The sequence below is a fragment of the Bombina bombina genome, chromosome 8, assembly GCF_027579735.1.
Source record: "Bombina bombina isolate aBomBom1 chromosome 8, aBomBom1.pri, whole genome shotgun sequence".
In the NCBI taxonomy this organism is placed as follows: domain Eukaryota; kingdom Metazoa; phylum Chordata; class Amphibia; order Anura; family Bombinatoridae; genus Bombina; species Bombina bombina.
Window position 1 is genome coordinate 222,452,003 of NC_069506.1, and position 25,527 is coordinate 222,477,529.

The 25,527-nt window shown below is 40.8% G+C and overlaps 1 protein-coding gene across 4 annotated transcripts in view; it reads right to left on the bottom strand.

The window, feature by feature from the left end:
• ARHGEF1 (Rho guanine nucleotide exchange factor 1) overlaps nucleotides 1-25,527 on the bottom strand; it is a 241,256-nt gene that overhangs the window by 71,271 nt on the left and 144,458 nt on the right. For 3 of the 4 annotated variants that reach the window (XM_053691059.1, XM_053691061.1, XM_053691063.1), the window contains 4 exons: nucleotides 23,880-23,982; nucleotides 10,621-10,711; nucleotides 7,567-7,602; nucleotides 2,773-2,946 (listed from right to left, as the gene is read on the bottom strand). In XM_053691059.1, the coding sequence (XP_053547034.1) occupies nucleotides 2,773-2,946; nucleotides 7,567-7,602; nucleotides 10,621-10,711; nucleotides 23,880-23,982 (404 nt within the window). The remainder of the gene's footprint in view (nucleotides 1-2,772; nucleotides 2,947-7,566; nucleotides 7,603-10,620; nucleotides 10,712-23,879; nucleotides 23,983-25,527) is intronic. The other variant, XM_053691062.1, reaches the window with a different exon arrangement.

A 25,527-nucleotide genomic window follows, 5' to 3' on the forward strand; every position in this document is an offset into this window, starting at 1 on the left:
ATATCCCACAAGTAAGGATGACGCCGTGGACCGGACACACCTATGTTGGAGAAATTAGCTTTTTGAGATTTATTTGTGTATATTAAAGCTCTGATTTTGTGTTTTGGAGCCACAACCTAATAAAATGGGTTGAGCTTGTAGGTATAATCAGATCTCATTACAGTATCACATTGTGTACATATACATGTTTCTTTATCTTATATCTGTCCATAAAACAATCACCAGTACTGGAGAGAACAATGGAAAATCAACATTTTATTACATTATCTCTGCTATATCCCACTGGGAGTGTAATTTCTTCTGCTGATCTATAGCTTAGACCTGAGGCCACAAATTTTCAGAATAAGTGGGGATACCACATGCTAAATCAACTATTTCAAATGCCAATATAAGAGTAAAGGAGCTACCTGTAAACAATTTAATACACTCCAGCAGGTAAAGTGGATCATTGGGAACAAATTAAAGGAGAGAAAAAAAATTAGTAAACTGTCCCTTTAAATCTGAAGGATACTATTTCAGCATCAGATGAAGGAATTGAGCCGTGCGAATCTGAGATTTCACCCTCAAAGGCTACCGACGTATCCTCCTCAAACTTATGAGGAAGGACAACCTGAGTAGCAGAGGTTGGAACAGAAACCTTACTATCTGAATCTTTAGTTTTCCTCTTGCGTTTTCCTTGAAGCAAATTAATGGCGGATAAAGCTGCAGATACCGCAGAATATTCCTGGGCAGCAATTTCTGCAGGCAAATAAACTCCTCCTGGAGATTGAGAGGAACCGCAGTGTATGTGACGCCACTAAGGTGTGGGATGTTTGAGGAGAAGGCTGTGACATTGCCTGAACAGCGTCACCCTGAGAGACATGTGGCTCAGAAACAAAAAGTCTATCTTTGTGTTTTAAAGTCCTATCTAGACAGGAGGTACAAAATTGCATGGGCATAACTAAGGAAAAGATATTGGCACAAAATAAAGACAAAAAATTAAATACACTAATTTCATATACTGTCCCTTTAAGAAACAGTAGAGCGGATAGGTTAGATAGACAACCCGCATCCTCACTGCTTAAAGTAAAATGGCCCCAGAAAGCAAATCAAAAGGAAAAAAGAAAACGGCTTTTATATTACCAGCGTTTTACTTTTCACTTTGCTTAACAATCTATTGACTCTACACCTCAGTTTACACTGAGGTGCCTACCTGCCCCCTTCGATAATCCCAGCAGTAACGAGAAACCGTCCGGATCCTAGCCAGTCTCACTCTCGCATCCAGTCACCTTCCCCACTCAAGATTACTGAAAGCGGTAATGGAAGGTCGCGTGACCGGGATGATTGAATCTGCGCAACAACAACAAAAAATGCTCGCTTCAAAGCCGACAGAGGCAGGCCAATAAGGAAAGCGTATTGCATTCAAAATTAAATGAAAAACTGCAAGACATTATATCCCCAATAAAAATAAAATATCTGAACCACCATAGAGGGTTAACTCCTCTTGTTCATGGAGGAAGTTAACCCGTAAGTCTCCATATCCACATACATTTAAGTGCCTGTCAATTAAAGATCCTCCATTATGGATTTTATGTCCCATAATAAAGTACAGAGAGACTTCATAATCCATTCAGTGCAGGGTCTCCCAGCAGCAGAAGACAAAAGCACTTACCTGGACATCTAGCCATCCGGCAGGAGGACAGCTCACAAGGCATGAAAGGACACATACTCCTTACAGAGGCCTGTGTAAAAAAAAAGAGAACAAAGTAATCCTACTCTGGCTTTCTATACTATGGGTAGCAAAGATATTAGGAAAACACAGAAAGGCCCACCTCACAAGTTCCTAACTGCTTTAAAACCACCTCTACTCTACTGTAGAGATTGATGTGGACTACAGCTATACCCAAAAAACTTGCTTGTAGCAAAAAGAAATCTAATTTTCTTTAGACACCAAAAACTTCATCTCCTCCATTGAAACAGGCAAAGAGAATGACTGGGGATTATGGGCAGGGGAGTGACACTTAACAGCTTTGCTATGGTGCTCTTTGCCTCCTCTTGCTGGCCAGGAGTGATATTCCCACTAGTAATTGATGACGTTGTGGACTCTCCATATCTTAGGAAAGAAATAACTTTTCTATCATGTTTTTAAAGTGACCCTGTAATTTGTGATCTGCTTCACTGCACCTGATCTTTGTACATTTTAAGGATACCAGAACCTAACTGATAAGTTATTATATGGTGAAGGTTTAGTTCAGCTTGTAAAGTGCCTTTGAAAAATAGAAGACAACCAAACCAGTACTGAAACACATCAATATAGGCTATGGAATAGAAGTATGTTGTAGATCCATAGAGGGAAGCCAAAGACAGATCCCTGTGACTAATTATGGCAGGTTTATGAACAATTTCCCATGAGGTTAAAAAAGAATCACAAACCATACCCCATATATATCCCCCCACTATACTCTGAGGGGAAACTGGGCCTCAATAAAGACTGAAAACCCTTCTCTCTCTGAAGAATCAAATGCACATCTTCATTCTTCAACCACCTCCTGAGGAGGCAAAGTAAAGAATGAGGTACGTGTGAGGTAATGTATAGGGCCCTTGGGGTTTGGGAATCTTTGTCTCCTCCTAGTGCTAGAGAATAGTAATTCCAAGGAGTAATGGATTGTGGACTCTCACCACCTGTATAAAAGAAAAATACCTCATGGTGTTTGTGGTTCCATTACCCCACTGCAAAGTTAAAATATAAACAGCATTTTGCCATAAGAGTTCTTCTTTTTACTCCTTACTGACCGTTGTCACTGCTGCTTGGCTCACTGGGTGGAGGGTGTATGTTCACGGAGACCTCTGGCTCTTCCCCAGGCCCTCCACTGTTACTCTTTGGTTTTGCTGCATTACTGTCACTCCTATCATAAGTCCTCTGTCCATGGCTTATCCTTCTCTCTGGGACTGACGGCTTTTCTGATGCTGGAGACAAATGAAGGCGTTACTGAGAACACAAATCAAGTATATTACAAATAACACAGGACACATATCTCCTACCTACAAATAACATAATGTCGTAAGACGTTTCTGATGTGGATAATTAAAACAATGATAACCTGACTACAACTACATCCACATCTAACCATGAAAAAGTACCAGTTACACGACGACAAAAGAAAAGTTCCTCCCACTAGACATCTATGGCACCAATTGCACCCTGACCCTCCCACTAGGCATTACACTTGTGCACTTAGATCCTTTGTTAGGATCTGAATGTAGAAGTAAGTGCTGTTCAGCTCTTTTCAGAGCCAGATTGATTCTGGTGCAAGATCACCACGTTAAGATCTGTGCAAATCCAAAACTTTATGTGATGATCTTGTACCAGAATCAATATATCTCCGAAAAGAGACAAATAGCATTTGCTCCGCATTGTGATCCTAACTAGACATCTATACCTCCAATTGCACCATGACCCCCACTAGGCATCTATACCACCAATTCCACTACGGCCCTCCCACTAAACATTGATACCACCAATTGCACCATGGCCCCTACTAGGCATCTTTACCACCATATGCACCATGGCCCTCATACTAGGCATCTATACCACCAATTGAACCATAACCCTTCCACTAGGTATTTATACCACCAATTGCACTATGGCCCTCCAAACTGGGCATCTATACCACCAATTGCACCATAGCCCTCCCGGTAGGCATCTATACCACCAATTACACTATGGGCCTCCCACTGGGCATCTATACAACCAATGGCACCCAAGGCCCTCCCACTAGGCACCTATACCTTCAAATGCATCATGGCCCTTCCACTAGGTATCTATACCACCAATTGCACTATGGCCCTCCCACTGGGCATCTTTACCACCAATTGCACCGTAGCCCTCCCACTAAACATCTATACCACCAATTGCACCATGGCCCCCATTAGGCATCTATACCACCAATTGCACTATGGCCCTCCCACTAAACATCTATATCACAAATTGCACTATGGCCCTCCCACTGGGCATCTATACCACCAATTGTACCATAGCCCTTCCACTAGGACTCTATACCACCAATTGCACCATGGCCCTCCCACTAGGCATCTATACCACCAACTGCACCATAGCCCTTCCATTAGGCATCTTCACCACCAATTGTACCATGGCGTCCCCCACTAGGTATCTATACCACCAATCACATCCAGGCCTTACCAGTGGCAACACCCTGGCTATTTCTTTAGGCATCTATATCACTAATTGCAACCTGGCCCTTCCACTAGTCATCTGTATCCCCAATAGCACTCTAGCCTTATAACTTTAAGTCCTTTCTGATATAGATAATTAAAACAATGATATCCTGACTACAACTACATTGCTATCGGAAAATGAAAAAGTACCAATCAACATTGACAAAAGACAATTTCCTACCACTATGCATATATACGACCAATCATACAATGGTCCTTCAACTTGGTATTAATACCACCAGTCACACTCTGGCCCTCCCACTAGGCATCTATAACACCATTTACATACTGCACCTCCCACCAGGCATCTGTACCACCAATTGTACCCTGGACCTCCTAATTAATAGGCATCAATGCTTCAAATCATGTTCTAAATAATCAATTAAATCTATATATTCTGGAGTAAAAATCTAAATAAAACTTCCCTACCACTTTGCAGTCTGTGTTAAAAAAAAATGGAAAATGTGGTTGCAATAATAGGTTAGTAGGTTAACAAGGTGGGTATTGAGTAGATCTATGAATTGAAGAGCAGGGTAACCATAATAAGTAAAGGGAAAGATTGGCTGACAAATGTATGTAATGTGTCCATATAGAGCCACAGTCCCACTAAAATTGCTTTTATGATCAAATTTCAAATAGATAATGTTAAAAAAAGAAAAATCTTGATTATAAATGAAGTCACTCAGTCTTTGAAATTGAGTCCCACGTTATAATTTTTAAGCTCACCTTTTTATTACTTATATGTCTGTGATTCAATACAAATGATTTATTTAGCACGGCCTGAAGCCACTAGCAGAGCACCCACATGGCAAGCAGCCTGTTGTCTATTCTCTCTCATGTTCACTACAAAGGCTCTTGTCCGGCAAAGGGGAGATTTATCAAAGCTTATAAAAATGAGGTACAATTTATTATCACAGTGAAAACAAACTGCAAAATGTTGAGTATATCAAAGTATATGTTTTCATTTTTTAAATAAAAAAATACTGTGTAAGTTCAAAATGAAAGGCAATTATCTAAGGACACCTAAGAAAACAAGGCAAATTATTTTTCAAAAATACAAACAAAAAACCCTGAATCCCACTAATTGTTATTTACGCTTGTTTTTTCTTTTCTGCTTATACAGGAAAAACCTGCAATTTCTCTTCAAATTGTAGTTTTATTTTATCATCATCTATTTATTTTATTTCTTTAGGTATTTAAGACAATACTGGGTGACTTATGTTATCAGAGAATACAAAAGAAGTACTGATAATATATTTTATTTACATATTCACTCGTTGTAAGATCTGTCTATACTGTTTATTATTTGTTTGTATTATTTGCTCCTGAGTGGTGCGGTAATCCCCATATTACATAACTGTAATGTCCCCTTTACAGTACTGCAGATAATTTTAGCATCTACTGTTATAAACTAAATTTAGGTCTACGTCCAGCACTTTTGGGGCATTATACAGTTTGTTTTTCAGGCATATTTCGGGTTAAAAATATATATATAAATCATTAAAGCTTTAGGACTTTCAAATACAGACAAAATGTTTAAATATCCATTGAAGTAACTATGATGAATTGAACATAATAATAATATCCAACTTCTAAGCAATACGGACAAGCTGCAGGATGGGTATAAAAAAACAACAATATTTACACATTTAATAAATTAAAAGAATTAGTCTTTAATTGGGTTTCATTTATTTTAGTGCACAATAAATTAACTAAATTGAAATGAAATAACTACCAACATGCTTATTTATTTTAATAAAGGGGCTATACCAATAAATGGTACCTTAGAATAAGTTTTGCACAGAAACTAACAAGTATATATGACCAAGCCTAAATTAAAGGCAAGAAAGGGAGAAATTTTCTTTTTCTTTTGATCAATGAAAATAAAATTACAGTGTGTAGTACTATGAAAAAACACTAATTACAGGCACCACAACCACATCTGAAAGGGATACTAAACCCAATTTTTTTCTTTTATGCATTAGATAAAGCATGCAATTTTAAAGGGATACTAAACCCAAATTTTTTCTTTCATGATTCAGATAAAGCATGCAATTTTAAGCAACTTTCTAATTTACTCCTATTATATCTTACTATCTTTATTTGAAAAAGAAGGCATTCAAGCTAAGGAACTAGACAGTTTTTGGTTCAGAACACTGGACAGCACTTGTTTATTGGTGGGTGCATTTAGCCACCAATCAGTAAAGCACAAACCATGTTGTGAACCAAAAATGGGACGGCTTCTAAACTTACAATCTTGCTTTTCAAATAAAGATAGCAAGAGAATGAAGAAAAATTTATAGGAGTAAATTAGAAAGTTGCTTAAAATTGCATGCTCTATCTGAATCATGAAAAAAAAAATTGGGTTGTGTCCCTTTAAGCAACTTTCTAATTTACTCCTTTTATCATTTTTTCTTTATTCTCTTGGTATATTTATTTGAAAAAGCAGGTATGAAAGCTTAGTAGCCGGCTGATTTAGGTTCAGCACCTGGGTAGTGCTTGCTGATTAGTGGCTAAATGTAGCCACCAATTAGCAAGCAATATCCAGGGTTCTGAACCAAAAATGGGCTGGCTCCTTTGTTTTCATTCCAGTTTTTTAAATAAATATACCAAGAGAAAGAAGAAAAATTGATAATAGGAGTAAATTAGAAAGTTGCTTAAAATTGCATGCCTAAATTAATTATTTGTTCTTTTAAAACGTAGGCACCCTTCTTACTCCATGTGAGAAATATATGTATATACAATAAATCGGTTTTACTATTTTTTATGTAATATATATAGTTAATTACAGCATTAAGCTGAAGATAAAACACTTAACAAAATGCCACGGCTTATGAAAGCATTTTTAAAGCCAAAGCGTAACACAAATAATTGCATTTGTACATCAGAGATGTTTGCAACTGTTCTAAAGCATGTGGACTGTGACAAATAAGTCACAGTAATGGCATGTAGACATTGAAAGTTTTTATTCACTACGATAAGATTTGTTTATGTCTACCAAGGAACAGATGGTCCCGCTTTATTTGAAAGGTACCCCTGCTAATTATCTATATAAAAATAAAACAAAAATACAGTAAATATAAGTAAAGAAACTTTTGGCCACTCTAGTAGTTTGAAAAATAAATTATAGTGGGACGGAGGCTCTAAACTCACAGCTGATATTACATTCTACAATATACTGAAGGCTCCATGAGTTATGTGATTAAGTTTCTGGAATTCATGCAACTCTCCCCTCCCCCTTGTGGTGTATTCTGATATTTTCCATCATGCGTTTGACAAGAGTGGTGAAGGGAAAGTATTTGTGATGTGGATATGAGGTTAGGGTGTACTGATGTTTGATTTGAAAGGTACCTTCGGGCTCAACCTTTGACGGTCTGCTTTCAACATCTGTGAAAAACATGGGAGGAGCAGAAAAAAAACAAGCCATGAAGATAAGCAAGACAGCAGGAGGCAACCCACATACCCAGGCATTGCTGAATACCAAGGGAAACTGAGGAAAAGGGCAAAGGAAATGGCATTGCACAGCATAGTAACAACAGGGACATTAATACATAGGAAACATGCAGCCAAGCACAACACAACAGCAAGAAGATGGATAATGGAGAATATGACAACAAATATCAAGAGAAGGTTAACACAGAGTGGTATAGAAGCAAATTGATGCAAAGCACTAGAGAAGCAAACTGATGCACAGCGCTAGAGAAGCAAACTGATGCAGAGTAGTGTAGAAGCAAACTGATGCAAAGCGCTAGAGAAGCAAACTGATGAAGAGTAGTATAGAAGCAAACTGATGAAGAGTGGTACAGAAGCAAACTGGTGCCGAGTGGTATAGAAGCAAACTGATGCAGAGTGGTATAGAAGCAAACTGGTGCCGAGTGGTATAGAAGCAAACTGATGAAGAGTGGTATAGAATGAAGAGTGGTACAGAAGCAAACTGATGAAGAGTGGTATAGAATGAAGAGTGGTACAGAAGCAAACTGGTGCCGAGTGGTATAGAATGAAGAGTGGTATAGAAGCAAACTGATGAAGAGTGGTATAGAATGAAGAGTGGTATAGAAGCAAACTGATGAAGAGTGGTATAGAAGCAAACTGATGAAGAGTAGTATAGAAGCAAACTGATGAAGAGTGGTATAGAAGCAAACTGATGCAGAGTGGTATAGAAGCAAACTGATGAAGAGTGGTATAGAAGCAAACTGATGAAGAGTGGTATAGAAGCAAACTGATGAAGAGTGGTATAGAAGCAAACTGATGAAGAGTGGTATAGAAGCAAACTGATGAAGAGTGGTATAGAAGCAAACTGATGAAGAGTGGTATAGAAGCAAACTGATGAAGAGTGGTATAGAAGCAAACTGATGAAGAGTGGTATAGAAGCAAACTGATGCAGAGTGGTATAGAAGCAAACTGATGAAGAGTGGTATAGAAGCAAACTGATGAAGAGTGGTACAGAAGCAAACTGATGAAGAGTAGTATAGAAGCAAACTGATGAAGAGTGGTATAGAAGCAAACTGATGCAGAGTGGTATAGAAGCAAACTGATGAAGAGTGGTACAGAAGCAAACTGATGAAGAGTGGTACAGAAGCAAACTGATGCAGAGTGGTATAGAATGAAGAGTGGTATAGAAGCAAACTGATGAAGAGTGGTACAGAAGCAAACTGATGAAGAGTGGTACAGAAGCAAACTGATGCAGAGTGGTATAGAATGAAGAGTGGTATAGAAGCAAACTGATGCAGAGTGGTGTAGAAGCAAACTGATGCAGAGTGGTATAGAATGAAGAGTGGTATAGAAGCAAACTGATGCAGAGTGGTGTAGAAGCAAACTGATGCAGAGTGGTGTAGAAGCAAACTGATGCAGAGTGGTGTAGAAGCAAACTGATGCAGAGTGGTATAGAATGAAGAGTGGTATAGAAGCAAACTGATGCAGAGTGGTATAGAATGAAGAGTGGTATAGAAGCAAACTGATGAAGAGTGGTACAGAAGCAAACTGATGAAGAGTGGTACAGAAGCAAACTGATGCAGAGTGGTGTAGAAGCAAACTGATGCAGAGTGGTGTAGAAGCAAACTGATGCAGAGTGGTGTAGAAGCAAACTGATGAAGAGTGGTACAGAAGCAAACTGATGCAGAGTGGTACAGAAGCAAACTGATGAAGAGTGGTATAGAATGAAGAGTGGTATAGAAGCAAACTGATGAAGAGTGGTATAGAAGCAAACTGATGGAGTGGTATAGAAGCAAACTGATGCAGAGTGGTGTAGAAGCAAACTAATATAGAGTGGTATAGAAGCAAACTGATGCAGAGTGGTGTAGAAGCAAACTAATATAGAGTGGTATAGAAGCAAACTGATGCAGAGTGGTGTAGAAGCAAACTAATATAGAGTGGTATAGAAGCAAACTGATGCAGAGTGGTATAGAAGCAAACTGATGCAGAGTAGTAACGAAGCAAACTGATGCAGAGTAGTATAGAAGCAAACTGATGAAGAGTGGTATAGAAGCAAACTGATGCAGAGTGGTGTAGAAGCAAACTGATGCAGAGTGGTACAGAAGCAAACTGATGAAGAGTGGTATAGAAGCAAACTGATGCAGAGTGGTGTAGAAGCAAACTAATATAGAGTGGTATAGAAGCAAACTGATGCAGAGTGGTACAGAAGCAAACTGATGAAGAGTGGTATAGAAGCAAACTGATGCAGAGTAGTATAGAAGCAAACTGATGCAGAGTAGTATAGAAGCAAACTGATGAAGAGTGGTATAGAAGCAAACTGATGCAGAGTGGTACAGAAGCAAACTGATGAAGAGTGGTATAGAATGAAGAGTGGTATAGAAGCAAACTGATGAAGAGTGGTACAGAAGCAAACTGATGCAGAGTGGTATAGAAGCAAACTGATGCAGAGTGGTATAGAAGCAAACTGATGCAGAGTGGTACAGAAGCAAACTGATGAAGAGTGGTATAGAAGCAAACTGATGCAGAGTGGTACAGAAGCAAACTGATGAAGAGTGGTATAGAATGAAGAGTGGTATAGAAGCAAACTGATGAAGAGTGGTACAGAAGCAAACTGATGCAGAGTGGTATAGAAGCAAACTGATGCAGAGTGGTATAGAAGCAAACTGATGCAGAGTGGTATAGAAGCAAACTGATGCAGAGTGGTATAGAAGCAAACTGATGAAGAGTGGTATAGAAGCAAACTGATGCAACGTGCCAAGTGAAGTAATGCAGGGTGACTGTGAAGAAGACAAACTTTAGCTATCAATAAGCAAACTACAGCTAAGCAATAAAGAAGGAAACTATTAAGGAATGAATTGCGTGTCATGTAATACTGAGACATTATGGTTACACAGTACAGAGAATAGCAGTGATGGTAGGCTACATGTCACTCTAAGTCCATGCAAACATATTAGGGAAACAGCTTGCACTCACAGTGAGAATCATTGCGGTTCCAGCGGGCAGGATCTAGGATACTGAATGCTTTCTTGGTTTTCACAGGCTCGTCAGGTTTCTTTGCAGATACCTAAAAGATACATCAGCAAATTTGCAGTTCATTGCAATCTACAAAGACTGCCCACCTATTGAGAAAAGCAGGACAGTAAGTCGGACTAAGGCAGGAGTGAGGATTGGCCTGTAGACCCGTTCTGTTTCTAACCTTGCAAGTGTGATTTTATATATTTATTTTCTTTATGCTTGAATAAACGTTTACTTTTTTTTAGAAATACATGCACTGCATATTTTTGTTTTTCTCTAACCTTGGCATTTATCCCTCAAGATGTCATGCAAGCATACAGTTCGGCCCTTAGGCTAACGCGACACTTTCTGCCAGAGACTTTTTCTCATTTTAATATTTTATTTTTGTACCCATTGTACTAGGGAGTATCCTAGGAGAACCGTGTTTTACCCAGGCTGGTTGCTAAATAAAAATTTCATATTTAAAGGCACACTAAAGTCAAAATTAAAATTGTTATGATTTAGGTCGAGCATGTAATTTTAAACAACTTTCCAATGTTCTCTTAGTTTAAGAGTAAAGCTATGTAGGCTCATAGGAAATCATGCACTTTTCTTTAGCATTCTGTCAGCAGTGTTTGAAACAATGTATAACACTGCAATAAACAATATTGCAAAACACTGCTGCCATAGATGCCTACAGGTATGTGCACGCCACTGAGACCATATCAGCCTATCTATATTTACTTTTCAACAAAGTATACCAAAAGAATGAAGCAAAAGAATGAAGCTAAATTGGTAATAGAATTGTAAAGTTGTTTAAAATTGCATCATGAAAGTTTAATTTTGACTTTACTGTCCCTTTAAGGAATAAAGGAAACATCCCCAGAACATTTCTCAGCTAGAAATAACAGAATATAACATTCACACTATAAACAGCAGTGTAGCAGTGATACCGAAGCCCATAATACTCCATTCATAATATCTTTCAGATGTGAGAGTACTGGCCCAGTTCCTTAGATTCACTAAAACTTAAACTCTCCAATCTTTCTCGGGTTCCTAGAATATTCTATGACGTCTATTCACTGAAAAAAAGCGTTAAAGGGACATGAAACCCAAATGTTTTCTTTCATGATCCAAATAGAGCATGTGATTTTAAACAAATTTCCAAGTTAATTCTGTAATCTAATTTGTTTTGTTCTCTCGGTAGCCTTTATTGAAAAGGATATCTAGGTAGAGTGAGGAGCTTTTGATTGCTGGTTGCGCATATATGCCTCATATTATTAGCTCACCCGATCTGTTTAATTAGCTACCGGTAATGTACTGCTGCTTCTTCAACAAAGGCTACTCTAAGAGAACTAAGCAAATTAGATAATAGAAGTAAATTGCAAAGCTGTGTAAAATTGTATTCTCTATCTGAGTCATGAAAACATAATTTATGCTTACCTGATAAATTCCTTTCTTCTGTTGTGTGATCAGTCCACGGGTCATCATTACTTCTGGGATATTATCTGCTCCCCTACAGGAAGTGCAAGAGGATTCACCCAGCAGAGTTGCTATATAGCTCCTCCCCTCTACGTCACCTCCAGTCATTCGACCAAAGACCAACGAGAAAGGAGAAGCCAAGGGTGTAGTGGTGACTGGATTATAATTTAAAAAATATTTACCTGCCTTAAAAAACAGGGCGGGCCGTGGACTGATCACACAACAGAAGAAAGGAATTTATCAGGTAAGCATAAATTATGTTTTCTTCTGTTATGTGTGATCAGTCCACGGGTCATCATTACTTCTGGGATACCAATACCAAAGCAAAAGTACACGGATGACGGGAGGGATAGGCAGGCTCATTATACAGAAGGAACCACTGCCTGAAGAACCTTTCTCCCAAAAATAGCCTCCGAAGAAGCAAAAGTGTCAAATTTGTAAAATTTGGAAAAAGTATGAAGCGAAGACCAAGTTGCAGCCTTGCAAATCTGTTCAACAGAGGCCTCATTCTTAAAGGCCCAAGTGGAAGCCACAGCTCTAGTAGAATGAGCTGTAATTCTTTCAGGAGGCTGCTGTCCAGCAGTCTCATAGGCTAAACGAATTATGCTACGAAGCCAGAAGGAGAGAGAGGTAGCCGAAGCCTTATGACCTCTCCTCTGACCAGAGTACACGACAAACAGGGAAGACGTTTGTCGAAAATCCTTAGTTGCCTGCAAGTAGAACTTGAGGGCACGAACTACATCCAGATTGTGTAGAAGACGTTCCTTCTTTGAAGAAGGATTTGGACACAAGGATGGAACAACAATCTCTTGATTGATATTCCTGTTAGTGACTACCTTAGGTAAGAACCCAGGTTTAGTACGCAGAACTACCTTGTCTGAGTGAAAGATCAGATAAGGAGAATCACAATGTAAGGCTGATAATTCAGAGACTCTTCGAGCCGAGGAAATAGCCATTAAAAATAGAACTTTCCAAGATAACAATTTTATATCAATGGAATGAAGGGGTTCGAACGGAACACCCTGTAAAACGTTAAGAACTAAGTTTAAACTCCATGGCGGAGCAACAGTTTTAAACACAGGCTTGATCCTAGCTAAAGCCTGACAAAATGCCTGGACGTCTGGATTTTCTGACAGACGCTTGTGTAACAATATGGACAGAGCTGAGATCTGTCCCTTTAATGAGCTAGCTGATAAACCCTTTTCTAAACCTTCTTGTAGAAAGGACAATATCCTAGGAATCCTAACCTTACTCCAGGAGTAATCTTTGGATTCACACCAGTATAGGTATTTACGCCATATTTTATGGTAAATCTTTCTGGTAACAGGCTTCCTAGCCTGTATCAGGGTATCAATAACCGACTCAGAAAAACCACGTTTTGATAAAATCAAGCGTTCAATTTCCAAGCAGTCAGCTTCAGAGAAGTTAGATTTTGATGTTTGAATGGACCCTGTATCAGAAGGTCCTGTCTTAGAGGTAGAGACCAAGGCGGACAGGATGACATGTCCACTAAATCTGCATACCAAGTCCTGCGTGGCCATGCAGGTGCTATTAGAATCACTGATACTCTCTCCTGTTTGATTTTGGCAATCAATCGAGGAAGCAGCGGGAAGGGTGGAAACACATAAGCCATCCTGAAGTTCCAAGGTGCTGTCAAAGCATCTATCAGAACCGCTCCCGGATCCCTGGATCTGGATCCGTAGCGAGGAAGTTTGGCGTTCTGGCGAGACGCCATGAGATCTATATCTGGTTTGCCCCAACGTCGAAGTATTTGGGCAAAGATCTCCGGATGAAGTTCCCACTCCCCCGGATGAAAAGTCTGGCGACTCAAGAAATCCGCCTCCCAGTTCTCCACTCCCGGGATGTGGATTGCTGACAGGTGGCAAGAGTGAGACTCTGCCCAGCGAAATATCTTTGATACTTCCATCATTGCTAGGGAGCTTCTTGTCCCTCCCTGATGGTTGATGTAAGCTACAGTCGTGATGTTGTCCGACTGAAACCTGATGAACCCCCGAGTTTTTAACTGGGGCCAAGCTAGAAGGGCATTGAGAACTGCTCTCAATTCCAGAATGTTTATTGGCAGGAGACTTTCCTCCTGACTCCATGGTCCCTGAGCCTTCAGAGAATTCCAGACAGCGCCCCAACCTAGTAGGCTGGCGTCTGTTGTTACAATTGTCCAGTCCGGCCTGCTGAATGGCATCCCCCTGGACAGATGTGGCCGAGAAAGCCACCATAGAAGAGAATTTCTGGTCTCTTGATCCAGATTCAGAGTGGGGGACAAATCTGAGTAATCCCCATTCCACTGACTCAGCATGCACAATTGCAGCGGTCTGAGATGTAGGCGTGCAAAGGGTACTATGTCCATTGCTGCTACCATTAAGCCGATCACCTCCATGCATTGAGCTACTGACGGGAGTTGAATGGAATGAAGGACACGGCATGCATTTAGAAGCTTTGTTAATCTGTCTTCTGTCAGATAAATCTTCATTTCTACAGAATCTATAAGAGTCCCCAAGAATGGAACTCTTGTGAGAGGAAAGAGAGAACTCTTCTTTTCGTTCACTTTCCATCCATGCGACCTTAGAAATGCCAGAACTAACTCTGTATGAGACTTGGCAGTTTGAAAGCTTGAAGCTTGTATCAGAATGTCGTCTAGGTACGGAGCTACCGAAATTCCTCGCGGTCTTAGTACCGCCAGAAGGGCACCCAGAACCTTTGTGAAGATTCTTGGAGCCGTAGCCAATCCGAATGGAAGGGCTACAAACTGGTAATGCCTGTTTAAGAAGGCAAACCTTAGATACCGGTAATGATCTTTGTGAATCGGTATGTGAAGGTAAGCATCCTTTAAATCCACTGTGGTCATGTACTGACCCTTTTGGATCATGGGTAAGATTGTCCGAATAGTTTCCATTTTGAAAGATGGAACTCTTAGGAAATTGTTTAGGATCTTTAAATCCCAGATTGGCCTGAAAGTTCCCTCTTTTTTGGGAACCACAAACAGGTTTGAGTAAAACCCTTGTCCTTGTTCCGACCGCGGAACCGGATGGATCACTCCCATTAATAATAGATCTTGTACACAGCGTAGAAACGCGTCTTTCTTTATTTGGTTTGTTGACAACCTTGACAGATGAAATCTCCCTCTTGGGGGAGAGAATTTGAAGTCTAGAAGGTATCCCTGAGATATGATCTCTAGCGCCCAGGGATCCTGGACATCTCTTGCCCAAGCCTGGGCGAAGAGAGAGAGTCTGCCCCCCACTAGATCCGGTCCCGGATCAGGGGCCCTCGGTTCATGCTGTCTTAGGGGCAGCAGCAGGTTTCCTGGCCTGCTTGCCCTTATTCCAGGACTGGTTAGGTTTCCAGCCTTGTCTGTAACGAGCAACAGCTCCTTCCTGTTTTGGTGCAGTGGAAGTTGATGCTGTTCCTGTTTTGAAATTCCGAAAGGGACGAAAAACAGAATTTATGTTTACCTGATAAATTACTTTCTCCAACGGTGTGTCCGGTCCACGGCGTCATCCTTACTTGTGGGATATTCTCTTCCCCAACAGGAAATGGCAAAGAGCCCAGCAAAGCTGGTCACATGATCCCTCCTAGGCTCCGCCTACCCCAGTCATTCGACCGACGTTAAGGAGGAATATTTGCATAGGAGAAACCATATGGTACCGTGGTGACTGTAGTTAAAGAAAATAAATTATCAGACCTGATTAAAAAAACCAGGGCGGGCCGTGGACCGGACACACCGTTGGAGAAAGTAATTTATCAGGTAAACATAAATTCTGTTTTCTCCAACATAGGTGTGTCCGGTCCACGGCGTCATCCTTACTTGTGGGAACCAATACCAAAGCTTAGGACACGGATGAAGGGAGGGAGCAAATCAGGTCACCTAAATGGAAGGCACCACGGCTTGCAAAACCTTTCTCCCAAAAATAGCCTCAGAAGAAGCAAAAGTATCAAACTTGTAAAATTTGGTAAAAGTGTGCAGTGAAGACCAAGTCGCTGCCCTACATATCTGATCAACAGAAGCCTCGTTCTTGAAGGCCCATGTGGAAGCCACAGCCCTAGTGGAATGAGCTGTGATTCTTTCGGGAGGCTGCCGTCCGGCAGTCTCATAAGCCAATCTGATGATGCTTTTAATCCAAAAAGAGAGAGAGGTAGAAGTTGCTTTTTGACCTCTCCTTTTACCAGAATAAACAACAAACAAGGAAGATGTTTGTCTAAAATCCTTTGTAGCATCTAAATAGAATTTTAGAGCGCGAACAACATCCAAATTGTGCAACAAACGTTCCTTCTTTGAAACTGGTTTCGGACACAGAGAAGGTACGATAATCTCCTGGTTAATGTTTTTGTTAGAAACAACTTTTGGAAGAAAACCAGGTTTAGTACGTAAAACCACCTTATCTGCATGGAACACCAGATAAGGAGGAGAACACTGCAGAGCAGATAATTCTGAAACTCTTCTAGCAGAAGAAATTGCAACTAAAAACAAAACTTTCCAAGATAATAACTTAATATCAACGGAATGCAAGGGTTCAAACGGAACCCCCTGAAGAACTGAAAGAACTAAATTGAGACTCCAAGGAGGAGTCAAAGGTTTGTAAACAGGCTTAATTCTAACCAGAGCCTGAACAAAGGCTTGAACATCTGGCACAGCAGCCAGTTTTTTGTGAAGTAACACCGACAAGGCAGAAATCTGTCCCTTCAGGGAACTTGCAGATAATCCTTTTTCCAATCCTTCTTGAAGGAAGGATAGAATCCTAGGAATCTTAACCTTGTCCCAAGAGAATCCTTTAGATTCACACCAACAGATATATTTTTTCCAAATTTTGTGGTAAATCTTTCTAGTTACAGGCTTTCTGGCCTGAACAAGAGTATCAATAACAGAATCTGAGAACCCTCGCTTCGATAAGATCAAGCGTTCAATCTCCAAGCAGTCAGCTGGAGTGAAACCAGATTCGGATGTTCGAACGGACCCTGAACAAGAAGGTCTCGTCTCAAAGGTAGCTTCCAAGGTGGAGCCGATGACATATTCACCAGATCTGCATACCAAGTCCTGCGTGGCCACGCAGGAGCTATCAAGATCACCGACGCCCTCTCCTGATTGATCCTGGCTACCAGCCTGGGGATGAGAGGAAACGGCGGGAACACATAAGCTAGTTTGAAGGTCCAAGGTGCTACTAGTGCATCCACTAGAGCCGCCTTGGGATCCCTGGATCTGGACCCGTAGCAAGGAACTTTGAAGTTCTGACGAGAGGCCATCAGATCCATGTCTTGAATGCCCCACAGCTGAGTGACTTGGGCAAAGATTTCCGGATGGAGTTCCCACTCCCCCGGATGCAATGTCTGACGACTCAGAAAATCCGCTTCCCAATTCTCCACTCCTGGGATGTGGATAGCAGACAGGTGGCAGGAGTGAGACTCCGCCCATAGAATGATTTTGGTCACTTCTTCCATCGCTAGGGAACTCCTTGTTCCCCCCTGATGGTTGATGTACGCAACAGTTGTCATGTTGTCTGATTGAAACCGTATGAACTTGGCCCTCGCTAGCTGAGGCCAAGCCTTGAGAGCATTGAATATCGCTCTCAGTTCCAGAATATTTATCGGTAGAAGAGATTCTTCCCGAGACCAAAGACCCTGAGCTTTCAGGGATCCCCAGACCGCGCCCCAGCCCATCAGACTGGCGTCGGTCGTGACAATGACCCACTCTGGTCTGCGGAATGTCATCCCTTGTGACAGGTTGTCCAGGGACAGCCACCAACGGAGTGAGTCTCTGGTCCTCTGATTTACTTGTATCTTCGGAGACAAGTCTGTATAGTCCCCATTCCACTGACTGAGCATGCACAGTTGTAATGGTCTTAGATGAATGCGCGCAAAAGGAACTATGTCCATTGCCGCTACCATCAACCCGATCACTTCCATGCACTGAGCTATGGAAGGAAGAGGAACGGAATGAAGTATCCGACAAGAGTCTAGAAGCTTTGTTTTTCTGGCCTCTGTCAGAAAAATCCTCATTTCTAAGGAGTCTATTATTGTTCCCAAGAAGGGAACCCTTGTTGACGGGGATAGAGAACTCTTTTCCACGTTCACTTTCCATCCGTGAGATCTGAGAAAGGCCAGGACAATGTCCGTGTGAGCCTTTGCTTGAGGAAGGGACAACGCTTGAATCAGAATGTCGTCCAAGTAAGGTACTACAGCAATGCCCCTTGGTCTTAGCACAGCTAGAAGGGACCCTAGTACCTTTGTGAAAATCCTTGGAGCAGTGGCTAATCCGAAAGGAAGCGCCACGAACTGGTAATGTTTGTCCAGGAATGCGAACCTTAGGAACCGATGATGTTCCTTGTGGATAGGAATATGTAGATACGCATCCTTTAAATCCACCGTGGTCATGAATTGACCTTCCTGGATGGAAGGAAGAATAGTTCGAATGGTTTCCATCTTGAACGATGGAACCTTGAGAAACTTGTTTAAGATCTTGAGATCTAAGATTGGTCTGAACGTTCCCTCTTTTTTGGGAACTATGAACAGATTGGAGTAGAACCCCATCCCTTGTTCTCTTAATGGAACAGGATGAATCACTCCCATTTTTAACAGGTCTTCTACACAATGTAAGAATGCCTGTCTTTTTATGTGGTCTGAAGACAACTGAGACCTGTGGAACCTCCCCCTTGGGGGAAGTCCCTTGAATTCCAGAAGATAACCTTGGGAGACTATTTCTAGCGCCCAAGGATCCAGAACATCTCTTGCCCAAGCCTGAGCGAAGAGAGAGAGTCTGCCCCCCACCAGATCCGGTCCCGGATCGGGGGCCAACATTTCAGCTGTCTTGGTAGCAGTGGCAGGTTTCTTGGCCTGCTTTCCCTTGTTCCAGCCTTGCATTGGTCTCCAAGCTGGCTTGGCTTGAGAAGTATTACCCTCTTGCTTAGAGGACGTAGCACCTTGGGCTGGTCCGTTTCTACGAAAGGGACGAAAATTAGGTTTATTTTTTGCCTTGAAAGGCCGATCCTGAGGAAGGGCGTGGCCCTTACCCCCAGTGATATCAGAGATAATCTCTTTCAAGTCAGGGCCAAACAGCGTTTTCCCCTTGAAAGGAATGTTAAGTAGCTTGTTCTTGGAAGACGCATCAGCCGACCAAGATTTCAACCAAAGCGCTCTGCGCGCCACAATAGCAAACCCAGAATTCTTAGCCGCTAACCTAGCCAATTGCAAAGTGGCGTCTAGGGTGAAAGAATTAGCCAATTTGAGAGCATTGATTCTGTCCATAATCTCCTCCAAAGGAGGAGAATCACTATCGACCGCTCTTATCAGATCATCGAACCAGAAACATGCGGCTGTAGCGACAGGGACAATGCATGAAATTGGTTGTAGAAGGTAACCTTGCTGAACAAACATTTTTTTAAGCAAACCTTCTAATTTTTTATCCATAGGATCTTTGAAAGCACAACTATCCTCTATGGGTATAGTGGTGCGTTTGTTTAAAGTGGAAACCGCTCCCTCGACCTTGGGGACTGTCTGCCATAAGTCCTTTCTGGGGTCGACCATAGGAAACAATTTTTTAAATATGGGGGGAGGGACGAAAGGAATACCGGGCCTTTCCCATTCTTTATTAACAATGTCCGCCACCCGCTTGGGTATAGGAAAAGCTTCTGGGAGCCCCGGCACCTCTAGGAACTTGTCCATTTTACAAAGTTTCTCTGGGATGACCAACTTGTCACAATCATCCAGAGTGGATAATACCTCCTTAAGCAGAATGCGGAGATGTTCCAACTTAAATTTAAATGCAATCACATCAGGTTCAGCCTGTTGAGAAATGTTCCCTGAATCAGTAATTTCTCCCTCAGACAAAACCTCCCTGGCCCCATCAGACTGGGTTAGGGGCCCTTCAGAAATATTATTATCAGCGTCGTCATGCTCTTCAGTATCTAAAACAGAGCAGCCGCGCTTACGCTGATAAGTGTTCATTTTGGCTAAAATGTTTTTGACAGAATTATCCACTACAGCCGTTAATTGTTGCATAGTAAGGAGTATTGGCGCGCTAGATGTACTAGGGGCCTCCTGAGTGGGCAAGACTCGTGTAGACGAAGGAGGGAATGATGCAGTACCATGCTTACTCCCCTTACTTGAGGAATCATCTTGGGCATCATTGTCATTATCACATAAATCACATTTATTTAAATGAATAGGAATTCTGGCTTCCCCACATTCAGAACACAGTCTATCTGGTAGTTCAGACATGTTAAACAGGCATAAACTTGATAACAAAGTACAAAAAACGTTTTAAAATAAAACCGTTACTGTCACTTTAAATTTTAAACTGAACACACTTTATTACTGCAATTGCGAAAAAAACATGAAGGAATTGTTCAAAATTCACCAAATTTTCACCACAGTGTCTTAAAGCCTTAAAAGTATTGCACACCAAATTTGGAAGCTTTAACCCTTAAAATAACGGAACCGGAGCCGTTTTGAACTTTAACCCCTTTACAGTCCCTGGTATCTGCTTTGCTGAGACCCAACCAAGCCCAAAGGGGAATACGATACCAAATGACGCCTTCAGAAAGTCTTTTCTAAGTATCAGAGCTCCTCTCACATGCGACTGCATGCCATGCCTCTCAAAAACAAGTGCGCAACACCGGCGCGAAAATGAGGCTCTGCTTATGCTTTGGGAAAGCCCCTAAAGAATAAGGTGTCTAAACCAGTGCCTGCCGATATTATTATATCAAAATACCCAGATAAAATGATTCCTCAAGGCTAAATATGTGTTAATAATGAATCGATTTAGCCCAAAAAAAATCTACAGTTTTAATAAGCCCTTGTGAAGCCCTTATTTACGATCGTAATAAACATGGCTTACCGGATCCCATAGGGAAAATGACAGCTTCCAGCATTACATCGTCTTGTTAGAATGTGTCATACCTCAAGCAGCAAGAGACTGCACACTGTTCCCCCAACTGAAGTTAATTGCTCTCAACAGTCCTGTGTGGAACAGCCATGGATTTTAGTGACGGTTGCTAAAATCATTTTCCTCATACAAACAGAAATCTTCATCTCTTTTCTGTTTCTGAGTAAATAGTACATACCAGCACTATTTCAAAATAACAAACTCTTGATTGAATAATAAAAACTACAGTTAAACACTAAAAAACTCTAAGCCATCTCCGTGGAGATGTTGCCTGTACAACGGCAAAGAGAATGACTGGGGTAGGCGGAGCCTAGGAGGGATCATGTGACCAGCTTTGCTGGGCTCTTTGCCATTTCCTGTTGGGGAAGAGAATATCCCACAAGTAAGGATGACGCCGTGGACCGGACACACCTATGTTGGAGAAATTAGACTGTCTAGCCTTAGCTTTGGCTTTGTCTTGAGGTAGAGCGTGGCCCTTACCTCCTGTAATGTCAGCAATAATTTCTTTCAAACCGGGCCCAAATAAAGTTTGCCCCTTGAAAGGTATATTAAGTAATTTGGACTTAGAAGTTACATCAGCCGACCAGGATTTTAGCCACAGCGCCCTACGTGCCTGAATGGCGAATCCTGAATTCTTAGCCGTAAGTTTGGTTAAATGTACTACGGCCTCCGAAATGAATGAATTAGCTAGTTTAAGGACTCTAAGCCTGTCCGTAATGTCGTCCAGCGTAGCTGAACTAAGGTTCTCTTCCAGAGACTCAATCCAAAATGCTGCCGCAGCCGTAATCGGCGCGATGCATGCAAGGGGTTGCAATATAAAACCTTGTTGAACAAACATTTTCTTAAGGTAACCCTCTAATTTTTTATCCATAGGATCTGAAAAAGCACAGCTATCCTCCACCGGGATAGTGGTGCGCTTAGCTAAAGTAGAAACTGCTCCCTCCACCTTAGGGACCGTTTGCCATAAGTCCCGTGTGGTGGCGTCTATTGGAAACATCTTTCTAAATATTGGAGGGGGTGAGAACGGCACACCGGGTCTATCCCACTCCTTAGAAACAATTTCAGTTAATCTCTTAGGTATAGGAAAAACGTCAGTACTCGCCGGTACCGCAAAGTATTTATCCAACCTACACATTTTCTCTGGTATTGCAACAGTGTTACAATCGTTAAGAGCCGCTAAGACCTCCCCTAGTAATACACGGAGGTTTTCCAATTTAAATTTAAAATTTGAAATATCTGAATCCAATCTGCTTGGATCAGAACCGTCACCTACAGAATGAAGCTCTCCGTCCTCATGCTCTGCAAGCTGTGACGCAGTATCAGACATGGCCCTAGAATTATCAGCGCACTCTGTTCTCACCCCAGAGTGATCACGCTTGCCTCTTAGTTCTGGTAATTTAGCCAAAACTTCAGTCATAACAGCAGCCATATCTTGTAATGTTATCTGTAATGGCTGCCCAGATGTACTAGGCGCCATAATATCACGCACCTCCCGGGCGGGAGATGCAGGTACTGACACGTGAGGCGAGTTAGTCGGCATAACTCTCCCCTCGCTGTTTGGTGAAATTTGTTCAATTTGTACAGATTGGCTTTTATTTAAAGTAGCATCAATACAGTTAGTACATAAATTTCTATTGGGCTCCACCTTGGCATTGGAACAAATGACACAGGTATCTTCCTCTGAATCAGACATGTTTAACACACTAGCAATAAACATGCAACTCGGTTACAATCTTATTTAACAAAAACGTACTGTGCCTCAAGAAGCACTAAACGATTAAATGACAGTTGAAATAATGAACTGAAAAACAGTTATAGCATCACTCTTTAAAAACAACACAACTTTTTAGCAAAGGTTTGTTCCCATTAGTAAAATAACACTAATTAAATTTTAAACATAAAAATTACAGAGCAACGTTTTAAATCACAGTCACTATATAAGTCTCACAGCTCTGCTGAGAGAATCTACCTCCCTTCAAAGAAGTTTGAAGACCCCTGAGTTCTGTTAGAGATGAACCGGATCATGCAGAAAATACAAGAGTAACTGACTGGAAATTTTTGATGCGTAGCAAAGAGCGCCAAAAACGGCCCCTCCCTCTCACACACAGCAGTGAGAGAGAAACGAAACTGTCATAATTAAAACAAGCAAACTGCCAAGTGGAAAAATAATGCCCAAATATTTATTCACTCAGTACCTCATTAATGCAAAAGATTCTACATTCCAGCAAAAACGTTTAACATGAAAAATACCTATTAAAAGGTTTAATGTACTTTTACAGAGTAAATCCGGTGAAATACCATCCCCAGAATACTAAAGTGTAGGGTATACATACATGTTCATTATAACGGTATGGCAGGATTTTTTCATCAATTCCATTCAGAAAATAAAAACTGCTACATACCTCAATGCAGATTCAACTGCCCGCTGTCCCCTGATCTGAAGTTTTTACCTCCCTCAGATGGCCGAGAAACAGCAATATGATCTTAACTACTCCGGTTAAAATCATAAGAAAAACTCTGGTAGATTCTTCTTCAAATTCTGCCAGAGAGGTAATAACACGCTCCGGTGCTATTGTAAAATAACAAACTTTTGATTGAAGTTCTAAAAACTAAGTATAATCACCATAGTCCTCTCACACCTCCTATCTAGTCTTTGGGTGCAAGAGAATGACTGGGGGTGACGTAGAGGGGAGGAGCTATATAGCAACTCTGCTGGGTGAATCCTCTTGCACTTCCTGTAGGGGAGCAGATAATATCCCAGAAGTAATGATGACCCGTGGACTGATCACACATAACAGAAGAAAGAAACATTTTGGATTTCATGTCCCTTGAAATGAACGCTACATCACACTGAGGCAATTGTAACCTTTTTCCTGAAGAATATGCCTTTGTTCTTCTTGCTATCCGCCGCCTTGGTCTTCACACCAATGTGCTTCATATAAGTGACAATAGCACAGAAGATGGTAGTACTGCAGGAAGATAAAATACACAGCTTATACAGTAGATGCTTACAGCTTAAGGGTATTGCAGCAAAATGTCTAGCAGAGATAATAGGGCTGTGAATCACAAAATAAAAGCCTTTCAAATAAAATTATTATTAATATATCTTCCATTCCCTTTAAATTTACTATCTAATCTAAATAGGTACCATGATTGGTTGCAATTTACTTTGAATAAGCAGCTTTATTACTGTGATTACTAAACACTTTGCTTTGCGAACACTTAGAAAATGGCAGCCATCTCCAGTGTTTTTGTCTCACAATTATGCAGAGACTTCTAACATATATCCGTAATTAAAATCTGCATACAAAATGTTTTAAAATCATTTAACATTGTCATTTTGTTAGCATGAATTACACTTTTTTTTTTTTTTTTTTAAAAATCAAGAACAGTTTAGGAAGAGACCCTTTGAAAAGCCTGGTTGAATATTTGCTCATGTCATGTATATGAACTTGTGCTCTGATCTAAGTGCTCGCTGTGTGAAATGTTGCAGGCTTAGGTAAATTTCACCTTGTAGAGACTGAAATCAGCATGAGTGCAATTTAATTTTAAAGAGACACTACCGCTGCATACATATGCCATCCAGTTTTACATCATAAGCGCAGTCATTTTTCCTTTTTTCTTTTTCTTTTAATGATCATGTTTATTTTATGCCTGTTATTATGACGTCTAATTACTGCTCCATTATCTAAAATGTATTTACTTGAAAACCAGAGTGGATTGCTCTTGTTTGACTTTTGTTTTTTTCTCTCTTTTCCTTGCCATTGACTGTCAGTGTATTTTGTTGGATATAAATAAAGACTTTAAAAAAAAAAAAAAAGCCTATCACAAAGCTTACATGTAACAGTGTACAACAAAAAAACCTCACAAAGCTTACATGTAACAGTGTACAACAAAAAAACCTCACAAAGCTTACATGTAACAGTGTACAATAAAAGCCTCTCACAAACTTACATGTAACAGTGTACAACAAAAAAACCTCACAAAGCTTACATGTAACAGTGTACAATAAAAAAACCTCACAAAGCTTACACGTAACAGTGTACAATAAAAGCCCCTCACAAAGCTTACATGTAACAGTGTACAATAAAAGCCCCTCACAAAGCTTACATGTAACAGTGTACAATAAAAGCCCCTCACAAAGCTTACATGTAACAGTGTACAATAAAAAAACCTCACAAAGCTTACATGTAACAGTGTACAATACAAGCCCCTCACAAAACTTACATGTAACAGTGTACAATAAAAGCCCCTCACAAAGCTTACATGTAACAGTGTACAATACAAGCCCCTCACAAAGCTTACATGTAACAGTGTACAATACAAGCCCCTCACAAAGCTTACATGTAACAGTGTACAATAAAAAAACCTCACAAAGCTTACATGTAACAGTGTACAATACAAGACCCTCACAAAGCTTACATGTAACAGTGTACAATACAAGCCCCTTACAAAACTTACATGTAACGGTGTACAATACAAGCCCCTCACAAAGCTTACATGTAACAGTGTAC